At 37.4% G+C, this 16,315-nt stretch overlaps 1 protein-coding gene across 3 annotated transcripts; it reads right to left on the bottom strand.

The window, feature by feature from the left end:
• Positions 1–1,317: 1,317 nt before the first annotated feature.
• Positions 1,318–14,864, bottom strand: LOC134636168 (UDP-glucuronosyltransferase 2C1-like). 3 transcript variants are annotated; one of them, XR_010095000.1, is made up of 6 exons: positions 14,614–14,862; positions 14,239–14,417; positions 13,692–13,780; positions 12,632–12,806; positions 12,336–12,487; positions 10,242–10,583 (listed from the first exon to the last, which is right to left on the bottom strand). XR_010095000.1 is itself a non-coding variant. In XM_063486021.1 (4 exons), the coding sequence occupies exons 2-4, from the start codon at positions 4,558–4,560 to the stop codon at positions 2,062–2,064; spliced, it is 1,593 nt and encodes a 530-aa protein (XP_063342091.1). In that variant the 5' UTR covers positions 4,561–4,565; positions 14,614–14,864; the 3' UTR covers positions 1,318–2,061. The 3 variants fall into 3 exon arrangements, 1 of the variants encoding a protein (XP_063342091.1); XR_010094999.1 differs by lacking the exon at positions 14,239–14,417 and having other exon boundaries at positions 14,614–14,857; XM_063486021.1 differs by lacking the exons at positions 10,242–10,583; positions 12,336–12,487; positions 12,632–12,806; positions 13,692–13,780; positions 14,239–14,417 and adding exons at positions 1,318–2,646; positions 3,458–4,171; positions 4,267–4,565 and having other exon boundaries at positions 14,614–14,864.
• Positions 14,865–16,315: the final 1,451 nt, after the last annotated feature.

Genomic DNA, 16,315 nt, shown 5'->3' with positions numbered 1-16,315 from the left:
CACATTAGCTTGACACTAGGACAGGTGATAAACGGACGTGGAGACACATGACAGACTGGGGAGACAAAACACATTTTAGAGAGACAACAGGAGACGCTGAAGACGAAGCACGGACTGGACACACAAAAGGAACAGACACAAAAGCAAACAAGAACCACAACCTAGAAACATGAGTAACTAAAACTCAGAGGCTCAACAACTAAACATCAACATCTCATAATTCCAAACGAAGAAAAAGTCCAAACAAACTCAAAAACCATGGTCAAATACACTACACCATGACAGAATCTAATCAACCATTTGTTTTTTCTGCCAAAACAAATAGAAATTTATATAAAAGAAGAAAATTTGTTTGAATTTGAAGTTTCCAGAAATTTCTGATCTCTCAGAATTACAGTTTGAACAAAGCTCAAATCAGCACTTGTATAAATGAGTGAGTGCTCTATAAACCACTTTGAGTACTCAGGTAGGGCAGAAAACCACTACACAAGAACCAGTCCATTTACAATAAGCATGGTGATACATGCATGCGGCCCAGGACATGTTAGATCACATATCAATGATCCCCATTAAATTTTTCACCTGGTCCAACTCACTACTACCTAGCCGTGAGCCCCGGATGGGCTGGGCATGCTCAAATGTATAGTGAAGATCTCCTGGGAGATATTTTTGAAAACTTTGAAAGAATTCCGAGGAGACTGAGTCCAACTGGAACATGTTCAACACATGTACTGCTGACACACGTATACAGAGCCTCAGCTGCAAGGTGTTTTTAGAGCTGTTATACAGGTAATCCCCAACAAATGAACTACCTCTGGCACTTTAATTCAGTAATAGTACATAATATACTGTTCCAACATGTAGTGGACTTAAAATGTAGTGGAGTAGTAAAAGAAAATAGCAATGGGGCGTACTGTGACGTGGCTTGAGAGCATGTATGGCAACATTTTGAGCTGTTCTCTTACAATAATGTATTACACATAAAAAGCCTATGAATAATGACATATATTAATGTTAAAATAGTAACACATTCTACCCACAAGCTGTTAGAATGCTGAATTGCTGATTAGGATATGTACAGAACTGCACCTAAGACTGTCTGGCAGTGTTTTTGTATGATGTTTTGTGTATGTGTTGGAGAAACGCCCGTTCGTTTTGCCTGCACTATGATTGTATGCAGAGCAAACTGACAGTAAATCTTCATTTGATTTAATATAGTATAGCAACTCAAATAAAAGGGTTTCATTGCATATTTTAATATTCTTGTAAGTATGTAGTGATGTTGTGCTCACAAAAAATAATGACATTGTACACGGCACAGATAGGAAGTCTATAGAAAACCATTTATACACGTTTCATATACACGACCAAGGCTGTACAAATGGGAAATGTAAGACTTCTTCAGGTTGTAGTTACATAACATCATTTTACAGTTGGTTTTGCTGATTAAATGTGATGGTTAGGTGTACATAAACCCTCCAATAGCAACAACATTTTTGCCAATACTGTAAAAATTATGATTTGAGTTTTTTAACATGTGATGCACCAAGCAAAAAGCCAGAAAAACAATCCCAGCTGTGCTTTAAAGAAACAAAGCAATGGCAGAATCAACAAATAGACTTCCTAAAGGTTTAAGTGTTTGTTATTTTAACTTTATTGCCTGTGAATATAACTAAAAAGTTACTACGTGGAACAGTTTCATTGAACAGTTTCATGAAACATGAACATATACTGCAAATAAACCATTGAACATTTTGCCCTAAATCTTGGTCCAGCAAACCTGTTGGCTATGAAGGACCCCCCTACCCCCATTCAAAGCTGTCAAACACATCTAAGTGTGAAACCTGTCCAGTCATCCAGTCATCTGGTGAAATTTGCACAATTTGCTGGTATAATTTCCTTCTTTAGCCTGTGACAATAACCCCATCTAGACAGGGAGCAATCTACAGTTTCTTGTAGAGGTTTAATCATTTACAAGTGTGCTACAAGTAACTCTTTGCATCAAAACTAAACCACAGTGAGTAATAGACATAGTACGTCATCTTCTAGATGGAAATTATTTTAGTTTTGTTTAGTTTTTATCTTTCTTTGTCTTCGGCAGCACAGAAATCTGAAAACAGCCACAATAGAGAGAAGCAGTGCAGTGACCACAGACAGCAATATGAGCACTACATCTAAACAGTAGTAAGAGTACCAGGGCATCTTATAAGCCTCTGTACGCAGGTGACGAGCCCCTTTGTGGCGCATCACATACTCTACCCAGAAGACGGCCTTCTCCATGGGTGTTATTGGCTGATCTCTGTGCAAACGTGACAGTCTTTGAATGTTCTGCCTGTAGCTCTCTTGATGGAGCAGTTGCTGAAGCCCTTGCTCAAAACTGTGGCCATTAACATCAACTAGCTGAATGATCTTTCCAGCTCCTCTCTCCTGCAGTCGTAGAAGGTTATCATACTGGTCAAAGAACAAGGGTATGCCGAGCACAGGGACCCCATAGTAAATGGCCTCCTGGACACCATTAGTTCCTCCATGTGCTACAAAGACTTTGGTCTGTGGATGACCCAGAAGATCTTTCTGTGGCATCCAGTCCACTATTAGAGTGTTGTTTCCCAGTGTAGAGGGTCGGTCTCCTTTATGCTTCCAGATCACCTGGTAAGAAAAAACAAAAAAAAGCTTTTCCCCATTAGCCCGGAGACTTTACAAAACACTTAACAAACCTACACAGAATTAACTTACATGCAAATTCAGACTAAAATCTTAAATGTTAATGAGTTTTAAGTAACTTTTCTGGGGGTTCCATGATTTAAGGGATCACTGAAGTGTCATAATTTGCTGTTCCTTCAATGTTGAGGCTGCTTCCAGTGGTTAAAATGTCAAGACATCAAAAGCAAGCATGTTTACAACCAAATGCAAAAACAATATAGGTCTCTATGGCTAATTCTCATGTTCAAAGGAGCTCTATGGGAGGGACACCTTGCCTAATTCAAGTTACAGAAAAGAACTTCTTGATAGTGTTTATTCTCTTTTTGTCTTTTGGAGCATTTTTATGCTGAGTGTGACTCTCTATTCCATTATTTGTACTAACAGTCTAACCAAGGTAAATGTCCTAAATTTTGCTTGTGTTATTTTTTTTCAAAGTGTAACTCTAATTATATTTTATTGGTAACCTATGCCAGCATTAAATATACCATCTTTTTTGTGTAGACTCTTACAGACTATAAAATTAGCCTTCGTAGCCTGACTAATAACATACCACTCCATCCTCTCATAAATTTACACTTCACTACACTTCTGGCTCCAAAATGCACCACAATGCTAAACTTGAAGTTCCTGAATGGCAATGCACAAACAATGGCATCTTTCACAGTATGTCTATTGGCTGATATGGACAAATAAAAATACTATAGGTTAACAATCCAAAACGCAGTAGTGGAAATATGAATCTTCAACTTTTTGTTACCTTTTGGGGCATCTTAGCAAAGACACTGGCGATTTCCTCTGTAACCTCTTTGGGCAAAGCATTGACATGAGTTCCCAGAGTCATGATGATGACTCCATGTTGCCCAGCACTCTGAACAAACTCCTCCAGCTCTGCTGGCAGAGGCCGAGCTGGTTTGCACTGAAATCCTCCTATATAGACAACATTTGGCATAGTGGGGCGAGGGAACTCAAACACAAAATCTGACCTGAACAACCAAATGTCTGCTTCCTGTAGTAGTGAGATGACATCACATCCACCTTCAATATACTTATCACACATGTCATTATATACTGGGTCCACTAAAAATTTCTGCTGAAACAGTATAATGCTATGGAAAAAAATGTTCTTGATCCTCTGGATGAAATTCATTTTGTCTGTTAAGCCGGATCCTGGCACTGGGATGTAGGAGAGGGGTGAGGGAGCTAACACAAAGTGGCCTTCTCCACTGGTGATCCAGCGTACGTTGAGCACTAAGGGAAGCTTGAGATATTTGGCTAGAATAACCCCTGGGGCCAAAGCTGGATCAGTTAGAACCAGATCATACTGGGAATCTCTTAATCTCTGGATCATATTTTGATCATCAAAAATATATTTCAAAGCATCATACCACAGTGAATGTGCATAAGAAATTAAAGAAAAAAATTTCTTGGTGAGTTTGAAGGAAGTCATCACTGATGCCCCCTCTCTTTGCACCTAAAAAATAGATGAGAAAAAGTGAAAAAGAGAAACATGTCTCATAAATAACAGAGTATTTATATTCTGAGTCATCACATACACTAATCACATACCTCCACCTGCTCCTCTAGACACCCGCCAAAAAAGTGCTCAACATTTACAGCCATTTCAACTGTAATGGATGTGTATAGATCAGACTTTTCAGGGATGTACCAGCTCGTGGAGGCCCTGATCACAGTGAGATTGTGTCCCCTAGCATGAAGTTCTTCCAGCAGGATTTTCATATTGATCCAGTGGCTGCCATCTACAGGAACCACCAGAATGTTTCCTCCATCGCAATGTGGTGTAAATGAAATCAGGAATAAACTGAGGAAAGCAAGCATCCCACGGACATGATGGGATGTCATGGCTCCTATAATATCAGAGAGAAATAATCACCTCAGTGATCTCATAAATTATATCAATGAATCCACAATATAAAGAAAAAATATTTGCTCTTAAGCCAAATATGTAGAGCTATACATTACTTGCAAACACTGGAATATTTACATGATCCTTTTAACCCAATAGACACCAAAATTAAAGGACAGTGTTTTAGGAAATTCCTTACCTTGGGTTGAGAGATCCAACTGCTATCTAGCCTGCCCACAGAAAGACTGTTCTTGAAATCTAGTCTAGCTTGCCTAACTCTCTGAATCTGAAGTTCAAACTCCAGATTCAGAGGTTCTTTCACTTGTAAATGAGTTACATGCATCACGAATAATTTTACATAACATAATAGAGGTGCTATGGATGTTCATTACATTTTTCTCATTTTTTCATAATTTTATAACCTTATGTTATTTGTCATGTTTTTATTTGTTTCCTAATTAAATTCATTCTTTTCCTGTTTTATTTTGTAATCATCTTCTCCCTAATTGACTTCCTTTTGGGGTTTTTTTTTTTTTTTGTTCAATCATCCAATTAGTTATTATAGTTACTTTACAGAGATCAGTTAAGTTAATAATAAAGTGTATCTTTCAGCTCAATGTACCATACATGTTTTATAAGCCTTGATTTTGGTTCATGTGTAAACAGGCGGCTTCAGTGTTGGTAGCTGTAAATATTATTGACCTCCTGCCCACTTTCCCCTTTTCAGAAGAGTTCAGAGAGTAGAAGACAGGAATTGTACATTGACCGCGGATTCACTGACTTGCACATTAATGAGTGTGTGAGAGAAAAAATAAGGCATTTGGTTGTTTTTTCTCAATTTCAGCACAAGTGTTATCTTTAATTTAGCATGTTAAAGGTAGTATCTGGTCAACTTTTCATACTTTTTTCTATGCCAACAGAAATAGTAAGTTATATAAAAGAGAAAAGTTTGTTTGAATTTGATCCAAGTTTTTAGATATTTCTGATCTCTTTCATCATTATAGTGTCAACATAGCTCTGACCGGAGGTCACATAATAACAAGCTAATGGTAATGTTAGCCACATTAGTTGCACTGCGTAGTAACAGTAAACATTTTCCTGTTCTGATATTTTTAAAGAAAATCCCCATTATATTTCTCAGTTTTAATATGTGATATCCTGTGGTCTTATCAATAAATATGGGGTTTATTGATCTACAAGTGTTGCAAAATTCCTTTTAAAGTTGTATTTCTTATGTTTTCCTTATTCTAGTTATTGTTCTCATTTTCTTTCTTTCTCTTTTTCCCTGTTATCCGCCTGAGTTGTTCTGTTTTTGGATTTCTGTGTCAAACACAGTTTACTAGGTGCAGGATCTAGCTAGCGCTACTGAAGAGGAGGAAGCAGGAAGGGAGAGGCGGTTTTTTAAGTGGAAGCTAATTTCAAATTCAGCGTTTCTTTCAGTTCAATAAACATCAGCAAACACACTGTTTGTGCAGTTTGTCGTACATTTTGGTGACCAGAGAGGGGTAATCCGATCATTTTTTTTCAAGTAACGAGTAAAGTAAGGGATTGCTATTGCAAAAAAGTAATTAGATTACTGTTACTTTCCCATAAGCACACTGCGTTACTGCGTTACTAAACCCTGATTTTGTTTGTGAGAGTGTCTCATGACGTATGAGCGTGGGACATCCTTGGCAGCAACACATGTGTGCAGATCAACAATGGATAATATGTAGTGAGGGAGAGAGTACGACCATGCAGCGTTTAAAGCTTGGAAGTACTGACATTACTTTGAGTTTGATTCCGTAAAGAGTGACAAAAACATTAGCATCCACCGTACACTCTGCATGGGAAGAAAACTTCTTTCTACAGCAGAAAATTAAACTTCAAATCTGAGCAAGCACCTAGCACACTGCCACGGGAATGTGAAATTCACAGAGAAAATCCCAGATCCCCCACTGACATGACCGCTGCGAAACCAGGCAAACCTCCACCTGCCCCACTCCTGCTAAACAGGTGAAAATAGATTTAAGAGCGACAGGACTCAGTGCTGCTGAATCTTGGGATATTTTTTTTTCTGTGTTTTACTTGCATCTATTTGAAAGAGCGAGTGTAAACACACAAAGTTATTTTTTATATGCTGGAATTTACAGAAAATAGGTTTCAATGTTAAACAAATTTCTTCAAGTCAAAGACTGTTGCATATAATTTAATTTTTGCTTGGCGCAATGTGCATAAAGTTAAAAGATTAAAAAAGAAAAAAAATTAAAAAGAGACTTTTTCATTTGATTCCATTTTATATGATGGAGTATGCAGAAAAAATATAATTGGGCTGAAAGGTCTATTACTTTATTACGTATTCAGGTTATGTATCATGTTTTTCAAAAGTAACTAAGTAATAAAGTAACTAATTATTTTTGAAAATATGTAATCAGTATAGTAATGGGATTACTTTCTTGGGGAAGTCATCAGTAACTATTTTCAAGTAACTTGACCAACACTGGTGGTGATAGCTAAACATCCAGCTGCTGTATTTCACAGGAAGAGAAAAGAGTGCAAGATTAACTTCACTCAGAGATGCAGAAAGATGTAGACAGACAGGAGAGGAGAGGAAGAGGAGAGGTTAGATTTAAAGGTAAGGACTGCTCAGTCATAAACTTCAAATTTAAAGCTTGCATGTTGTGTCATCACAAATATTTAATCACATATTGTATTTGCAAATGATATGTCTTGATAAACTATGAGTTAGGTTTAAATTGTTAAATGTTGTCATTGTGTTAGTTAAATTTGTAAGTCTTGGTTCAAACTGTATGATCAAAGACATTCCTTTGTATCTGACCCCCAGCCTGTTGAATGGTGGGGGAGGCTATAGTGTTTTATTATTGGGACATCCTATGTGAGGGTTCTGTTTTCTTGTTTAGTAAGCTTCCTGCCTTTATGACCCTTTTGTGGGCAGGAGGTCACACAAACGCACCCCCAAACACAAACACACACACTCACATGCACCTACACACACACACACACATTCTCACACTTCCATACACACACACACACACACACACACATACAGATGCTCGCACATACATGCACACACACACGCACACATGCAGTGTTTTAACCTTTTGTGACCATAGGGGGGTTTTACAATGGGTGGTGCTTGTGTTCTCAGAATAAAAGGGCGGCAAGGAAGGCTGTTTATTTGAAGCTGGCTAGGAGACAGGTGAGGAATATTCAGCTCCAAGAGCCTGGTTCCGACCAGCCTCTCTTGCTAGCAAGTAAAAACCGGTTAAAGCTGTTCGTCTTGCTTCCTTGCTTCGTTAATGGGAACAAGTTTCTAAACCAGCGGGGCCTGTGGAAGCGCAGACCCAACACTATGTATTTTCATTTTACTAACTTACTATTTTACTAACTTTGTGTTATTCAAATGTTGCATTAAAATACTGGGTAGTTTTGTCCAGGATAAACAAGTTAGTTTGCATTCATGTGTTGAATTCACAGTAAATCTCTGTGTTGGACTGGTGCACAGTGTCTGTGGTGCCAATGGACAGAGTTAGGTTACATCAAGTGTAAAAGAGATTAATTTGATCGAAGATGATGCTTGGATTCATTCACTGAATTCCAAATTCATACTCCAGTATAAAGATAGTATAACAGTGTAGTGTCAGTATAGAAGATGGACATCACCCATGATAGGTTATCAATGTGTGTACAGATACAGCCACTCAAAATTGCTACTTTCAGCCAGAGGTCAGCCGACTGTCAGCTTACAGTCAGCCGGTGAGAGTCCCCCCTTCAGGTGCATATCTACTTTCCACTATAAACACGCCCAGTGTTGGGAAAGTTACTTTTAAAATGTGTTCCATTACAGATTACAGAATACATGCCCCAAAATGTATTTTGGTAACATATTCCGTTACGTTACTCAATGAGAGTAACGTATTCTGAATACTTTGGATTGCTTAATATATTTTCATGCTTTTTACAGCTACATGAATGTACTATTGCTGTGTGATTTATTACTATTACTGAAGGTTACTCGTCATACCAATACCAACTAGATTTTTTTAAATCTTAATATAAAATGAGTAACAGTAGGGTGGACGTTAGGTAAGGCTGCACTTTTTGTAGTGATCTTGTATAGAAAACTATTTCTGTATCAGTGATACGTTTTCTTTTTGTCTGTGTTCAGAACTGCACATGATTATTTGCAGCTAGCAGGTTGTAATGCAGCCTTCAGTAATAGTAATAAATCACACAGGAACAGTACATCGAAGATACTGAAGTGGCACATAACCCAGGTAGCTACCACAACTAAAACAAGGTAGTTGCACTAGGCTAACAGTAGTTTTTAAAAAAGAACTTACTCCCAGCTGAGAGCAGCTTGTTTACTGGCAGAGTTTGCCCATCCCTTTGTTCTTTAAATGTGAAGTGGTGTTCAAATTTCCAAGTAAGAAATGCATTCCTGCCCGTGCACTGCTGCCCCTGGGTCCACTGTGTAACTGACGTCACCAATATTAACAAGACGCTTACATTAGAGCAGCGGTCTCAAATTTAAATGAGCTGTGGGCCACTGCTGGCACTGTCATCTCACTGTAGGGCCACTTTAGTGTTCAAGTAGTACAAAAGAAAAGACCAAACAAACAAGAAAACACCCACAAAAAATTCCTAAAATGTATCGTTTTGTTTGTTTGTTTGTTTGTTTGTTTGTGTTTTTAATTTCAAATATTGTATAACAAGGCAAAACTGCAAACAAGAACATGAATTTTTTTCTCACTCTTAACTTAAGCTTTTCATTGAAGTACCAAATAAACAAATTGGTACTCTCTTTTGGCCAGACATGTGACAGCACTTCTGCTATAATTTTGTTTGTATTTAACAAAATAAAAATGCAGCCATAAGTGTACACATTAGTTTATGACTGCTAGTGAAAAATTGTTTTCTTTTTGTTTTTACTCTCTTGTTACCTCAGAGAGGTCTGCGAACTGTTTAGTTCATGACCGACCCATCACTAGTGACAAAGGAATCTGCTGTGATGCTAATAATGACAGTCTGTGCTCTCTTAACTATCTCTTACTGCAGCGATTTATCAGAGATGTACAGCGCGTGGAAGAGTAAAAAAGATACAGGTGGTTCACAGCGGGCAATTTACTGCATTTTAAAATGATACAATCCAAACATTATCAGTACAACTACTGTTAAGACATAATATATTTAACAAATTGTGTTTCATTAAAGAGTTTATTTATTTATTCATCATCAGGATTCTTTCCCTTAAATGTTACATGGTTTATACACTGTTAGACATTTTATTGTATTTTTACAGTAACTTACTGGCAACACTATTGCCAGTAAGTTACTGTAATTACTGATCTACAGTATCTTTACTGTTGTGATGTTTTACAGTTCAACCACTTTACTGTAAACATATATTACAGTATAACAGCTTTACTGTAAATGTTGTTTGTGGTAATGCAGCGTTACTGTAAACGTGGTTTACAGTTAGAAAGACTTACCGTGATTAAGTTTTATAGTATCACTGTACTGCAAATGTGGTTTATGGTATAACACTGTAATTGTGTACAGTATAATTTGTTTAGACTGTAATTGTGTTTTACAGCATATAAAATATTAACATTCATATTCAATATAAGAACATTTACAAAAAACAATATAATTGAATAAAGTAGTCTCAGAATAGTGAATTAAACCAACATTTATTGTTGATAATTTTTTTAACAAGAAAAACATTTTTCAACTGAATAAAAACAATGTCAATAACCAAAATAAATAGAAGCGTACATGAAAACTACACAGTCCTTCACCTTTCTGTGTCTGATTTTTTTAAGGAAAACAGTTTTTCATTCCACTAAAAACAGGACAAACCCACCAGCATGAACATTAAATAAACTATTACAATTGTAAAACAAAAATCATTTACGAAATGTAATAATTATCAGTGGGTCTCAGGAAATAGAAAGTGACATGGGATTTAGATTTCCGTTACCAGGATGGTCGGGTTTATCGTAGTCTTCATCACCACCTGTCAAAGACACATCATCAATATTCATGTTTGCTCAGGTTATTCACTTTTTCACATCTGTCTGAGATCATTCATACTGTTGTATGGATGTGTGTACAGTATGTACAGTTAAGCCCATAATTATTCATACCCCTGGTAAATTTTGACTTAAAGTTACTTTCATTCAACTAGCAAGTTATTTTTTGACTGGAAATGACACAGGCATCTCACAAAAGATAATAAGATGATGTACAAGACGCATCATTGTGAAAAAAAAAAAATATTTCTCAGCTTTTATTTACATTTGAGCAAAAAGTATCATGTCCAGAATTATTCATACCCTTCACAAACTGTCACAGTCTCTGGGAAAATCCAAAGTTCCATACCATTCCAAATAGTCAAAGCTGTTCTAAAGCATCCTAATTACCCTGATTAATTGGAAATAGCTGTTTTGATCAACTCAACAGGTGAAAAACAGCAGCTCTCTGCAGGTGGTCTGTGGACATTCATGGCTAAGACAAAGGAACTCAGTCAGGACCTGCAGCTGTGCATTGTGGCTGCTCACAAGTGAGGAATGGGCTACAAGGCCATATCCAAATGTTTTCAAGTTCCAGTGGCTTCAGTGCAAAGTATTATTAAAAAATACAAGATGTTCCGCACAGTGGAAAATCTCAGAGGACGTTGTCAGAAGCCAAAAGTGAAACCTGTGCTGGCCAGGAGAATAGTGAGAGAGGTGAAAAGGATCACCACCAAGGCCATTCTGGTGAATCTGGGCTCTGCTGGTGGCAATGTCTCAAGGCAGACAGTCCAACGGACACTGTTGGGTTCCACCGATGCAGACCAAGGAAAACGCCACTTCTCCAGGCACTTCTAAGGCATGCAAAGCTCATTTGGCCTTTGCAAATGCTCATCTGGACAAAGAAGAAGGTTTCTGGTCTTCAGTGTTATGGTCAGATGAAACAAAAATTGAATTATTTGGTCACAATGATGTTGCCTTCACTTGGCATAAAAATGGAGAAGCCTTCAACCCACAGAACACCATCCCCACTGTCAAACATGGTGGTGGGAACCTAATGCTTTGGGGGTGTTTTTTAGCCAATGGACCTAATCACAGTAAACAGCACCATGAAAAAAGAGCAATACATGATGATTCTCAACAACAACATCAGGCAGTCTGCAGAAAAACTTGGCCTTGGGAACCAGTGGACATTTTAGCACGACAATGACCCAAAACATACAGCAAACATGGTGAAGAAATGGTTAGCAGACAACAACATTAACGTTTTCTAGTGGCCTAGCCAGAGTCCTGACTTGAATCCAATTGAGAATGTGTGGAGGGAGCTAAAGATCAGGGTGATGGCAAGAAGACCCTAAAACCTGAAAGATTTGGAGCTCATTGCTAAAGATGAATGGGCAAAAATACCTGTGGAGACATGCAAAAAGCTGCTCTGCAATTATAGGAAGCGTTTGATTGCTGTAATAGCCAATAAAGGCTTTTCTATTGATTATTGAGAAGGGTATGAATAATTCTGGACATGATACTTTTTGCTAAAATATAAATAAAACCTGAGAAATATTTTTTTCCACAATGCCTCTTGTACATCGTCTTATTATCTTTGGGGAGACACCTGTGTCACTTCTGCTCAAAAAATAACTTGCTTGTTGAACAAAAGTAACTTTAAGTCAAAATTTGGCAGGGGTATGAATAATTATGGGCTTAACTGTATATAATTATCAGCTATGTAAAAGATATTATCATCTCTGTATTCTTACCTAGTTGGAAGTCCTCCAGAGAGCCGCTGGAGGAAGGTGGTGATCCGAGGGCTGATGCTTGTAACCTTCCTCTTTACGACACGACCTGTCTTGCGGCTTGTACCAAGTTTTGCAGGGCATTTTGTTCCCATGTCTGGATCCTCACAAAGAACCTTTTAACGGAAAAAAGGCTGCTTTAATTTCAAAATTAAAACATACATTACAGCAATCACCTACATGTTTCTGCAACTGTAGTCAAGCTATCACATATATTTCATTCTTAAATGGTGTAAGCTTTAATGGTGTAAAGTATTTACCTCTGTATCATCTCCAGTGTGATGGACGCTGACTCCTGATACTCAAGGTTCAAAACGTAGTATGACGCAAAGAAGACAGCAAGGGTGCTGCCAAAGTCATGCATCTGCTCAGGCTCATAAAATACCTTGCCCTCCAAACTGATCATCCAGCGGCTTGCAGACATAAAATTATTCCCTAAAAACAGACAAGAGTCCAATAAGACAATGTGCTCACCCTTACAAATAAGGTTTCCACAAGAATGCTGGATAGCAGGCCTCACACTGTACAAAAATAGAATCCACACGGTTTGCTCCTATTTCTCTTATTATTTATTATGTAATGAAAATTATGATCAATTACAGGAAAAAACTGCCTAATGTTTTGGCATTTTGGCCTGTGCTGAAATGTTAGGCTGTTTTTTCCTGTTGGTCATTGTGTATAATAAATAATAAGAGGAACAGCAGCAAACTGTGTGTATTCTATTTTTATACAATATAAAACAGACAAACCCCTGTTAATTAGCTGTGTGCTGATGTTTCTTCATATGATAACAAAATTGTCTTAATTCTGAACTACAAACACCACAAAATTTACACCTGTACATGGCTGCATGTGTGTGAATTTGACTTAACTTTTAATTTGCAAAGAGCATGGCAACAACACAACAGTGACTGAAAAACATCTCAATCTATTATCTGTTTGTTCTATTATTAAAGAAGGGATCTACATTGCTTGGGTTGTATCAAAAATGGGAAAAAGTTAAAAGAAAAACTATCTATAGATCAATGTTATTAACTTAAACCATGCAGACCCTGAAACACTGGAGGAAAAATTTTGGAGGGTCTGTCAAGCTGACGTTAAACCCCTTAACAATGGCACTGCAACTAACTGCGACTAATTTACAGACCACTACACTGTCTTGCTTTTTAAATGGAACCTATGAAACAATAAACCACAGTTGAGATTAGAGCAGGCTAACCTGCATGAGAAACTTCAAAACTGGGTTAGATTGTTTTAGCAGTCTTTAAATTTCCAAAAAAATGTTGTCTAACTTTATTCTCACTAAATATGTCTTTTTACCTGCTGTTTTGTCTTGTCTCTCAAAGAACTGAGGCTACATCACAATGTCAGCGCGGCCAGCAAGGGCAGGAGGACAGCAATGCACCACACTGGGCGGGAAAAGACAGAGAGACAATTGTTAATTTAATGTTGCATTTATTTAACCCTTGAAAAATATATTTTCATAAGTAAATAAAAGAAAAAAAACACACAACCTATCTTTTCCAGAATAATTCAACTAATTGCTCTTTTGACCAACCTAACACAGAGGTTACATGGTTTTCCTATGAAAAAGACCCTGGAAGACGCTGTATTAAAGGAAAAAAACATGCTCCCCTTCCCACTTAAAAAAAATAAATAAGTATTAAAACTTAGGTTGGAGTTCCTCGTGACACCAACTTAATGTTATATTAACTTTTTAATGTTGTGTACTGCAGCTCACACAAAATTAGATAAAGCAGGCTAACCTACATGAGCAAGCTCAAAACTGGATAAGATTGTTTTAGCAGTCTCTAAATTTCCAAAAAAAAGTTGTCTTTCTTTATTCTCATTAAATGTGTATTTTTACCTGCTGCTTTGTCTTGTCTTTCAAAGAGCTGAAGCTAAATGTCCCACTGTTAGCATGGCCAGCTTCTCAATAGTCATAGAACAGAAGCGCAGGAGGACAATGCACCACACTCGGCGGGAAAAAGACAAAGACCGTTGTTGCGCCTGTGTTCCTCGCCCCTCCCCGTGGAAAATATATATCTAAATATATATTTAAATAAGAAAAGAAAAAAAAACACACACAACCTATTTTTTCCAGAATAATTCAGCTAATGTGCTATTTCGACCAAGCTAACACCGAGTTTAAGCCCCCCCTCCCCCTCACACACACAAAAAATATATATGCTCTTAAAAATTAATAAACGAGTATGTTAGGTAGGAGAGTCGTTTGCATTACCTTATAACATCCCGTTTGCAGTTTCCACACAGAGGTCCAACAATAAGGAGGTGCAAAATCTTTTGTCCTCTCGAGCATATCCTAACGAACAGCTAACAAAGCTGGCCTGTCTTTCCTCTCCTGTCAATCACTGGATCACAGGTCATGTCAGTCAGGATATGGAGTGGTGGTTGGTAGAGGTAGGTGGGTGGGCGGGGCCAGCATGCATTCAGTGTGTGTTTCACTGAGTTGGGTTGACTAGTTCCCAGAAGAGTTCTGTACATGTTACACGTTCAGTAAATGAGCAATTCAGTTACTGCTCGACTGAGAAGCCTCCGCCAAATTATTACAATATTCTCCACTGACTGAAGTTCGCCTTTCTGCGTCTTTTTTAAATAACTTTATTCACTACTTGTCACAAGTACAAAATTACACAAAAACAGACAGCAGCAACAGCCTAAGTGAAATCAAGTCCCCTAAAAATTCAAAACCATAATACTTTCACTGGTATCATACTGACAAATGGCATAGGTTGGAGGAAAATCTGGAAATGGTTAGCAGGGAAAGAGTTAAAATGTAATGCACTATTGCAACCAACCACTGAAAGAGTAAAAATACACAAACAGTATGATGAACCATTCAAATCACATAATACAGTAGCACTACTGCTAATGTGTTAACGGTAGGTATAACTACTACCGCAATTTTAAAAAAATACAGTAAGTTACTGTAAATAACCTTAATATACCCATAATGCATAGCAAATTACAGTAATTAACTGTAGAAATGTTTTCAGGTAAGTTACTGGGCATTTTGTGGTATTTTACTGTGAAAAATACAGCAAAGGTTAACAGTGTACTCTACATTCAGGTTGAGGGGTCATGTGATTATGATGAAGCTTTGATTGCACAATCCCAAAAACGATATAGAATATGTATAAAATAGGTATCAGCTGCTAATAATCTCCCGATTGCATAGTTGAAAAAAAATCGTATTCTGTGGGGGCAGAGAGCACTGTTTGTATAGTCGCTCATTAAGACAAGGTTCAACACTAATAAATTCTCTTGTACCTGTCAGCACATGGAGTTTTTCCACCTATAACTAAATAAATAAATACTGCAGGTTGGAGACTTATTTGCGGGACATGTACCAGTTGCTGGATTTGGAGTGTCCCTTTTACAGCACCAAATATTTGAACCAGAGTATTAAAATAAACCACAAGGTGATGAACTAAGATTAGTGACAGACAACGTAAGTAGGTAGTCAGGACTGTGATCGTTACCGCTATGACTGTTAATTTATTTGCAAAGTGTAAATGGCATCAACCACAGTGCCAGAGCTTTGTGGTTCACTCTTAGCAGGATTTAATGACATTATTAATCATCAGAAATATTTAGAACAAAGTGCCAAATATTTCTGGCAGGATGCACACACATACATATTATTGTGCAATCAGAGAGAGTTTAAATTTGAATTTAAAATTAATTACTGCATTGATTTAGTAACTGAAAGGGTTTTTTTTGCTTCACTCAAATGTTCATATGATCCAGCTGTGCATTTTTCCTTCACTGTGACCGAATAACACATGACTGGGATGTTGTACTCGATGATCATCAGTCATCAGTGTGTTCTAAAGCTTTATACAGATCATTTTTATTTAAACAGTGATTCCTAGAGTCATTACGGTAAATGTTTGCAGTGCTAAGAAACTGGCTGTCTAACA

The sequence above is a fragment of the Pelmatolapia mariae genome, linkage group LG10_11, assembly GCF_036321145.2.
Source record: "Pelmatolapia mariae isolate MD_Pm_ZW linkage group LG10_11, Pm_UMD_F_2, whole genome shotgun sequence".
Taxonomy (NCBI): Eukaryota; Metazoa; Chordata; class Actinopteri; order Cichliformes; family Cichlidae; genus Pelmatolapia; species Pelmatolapia mariae.
Note: the sequence above shows the minus strand (reverse complement) of the source record. Positions and strands in the feature narration are given on the sequence as shown.

Coding starts and splice junctions, on each gene's coding strand:
- LOC134636168 (XM_063486021.1), bottom strand. CDS start 4,560: ATGACATCCCATCATGTCCGTGGGATGCTTGCTTTCCTCAGTTTATTC. Junction 4,172..4,266: donor GTCTAGAGGAGCAGGTGGAG/GTATGTGATTAG, acceptor TCTATTTTTTAG/GTGCAAAGAGAGGGGGCATC. Junction 2,647..3,457: donor TTGCTAAGATGCCCCAAAAG/GTAACAAAAAGT, acceptor TTTTCTTACCAG/GTGATCTGGAAGCATAAAGG.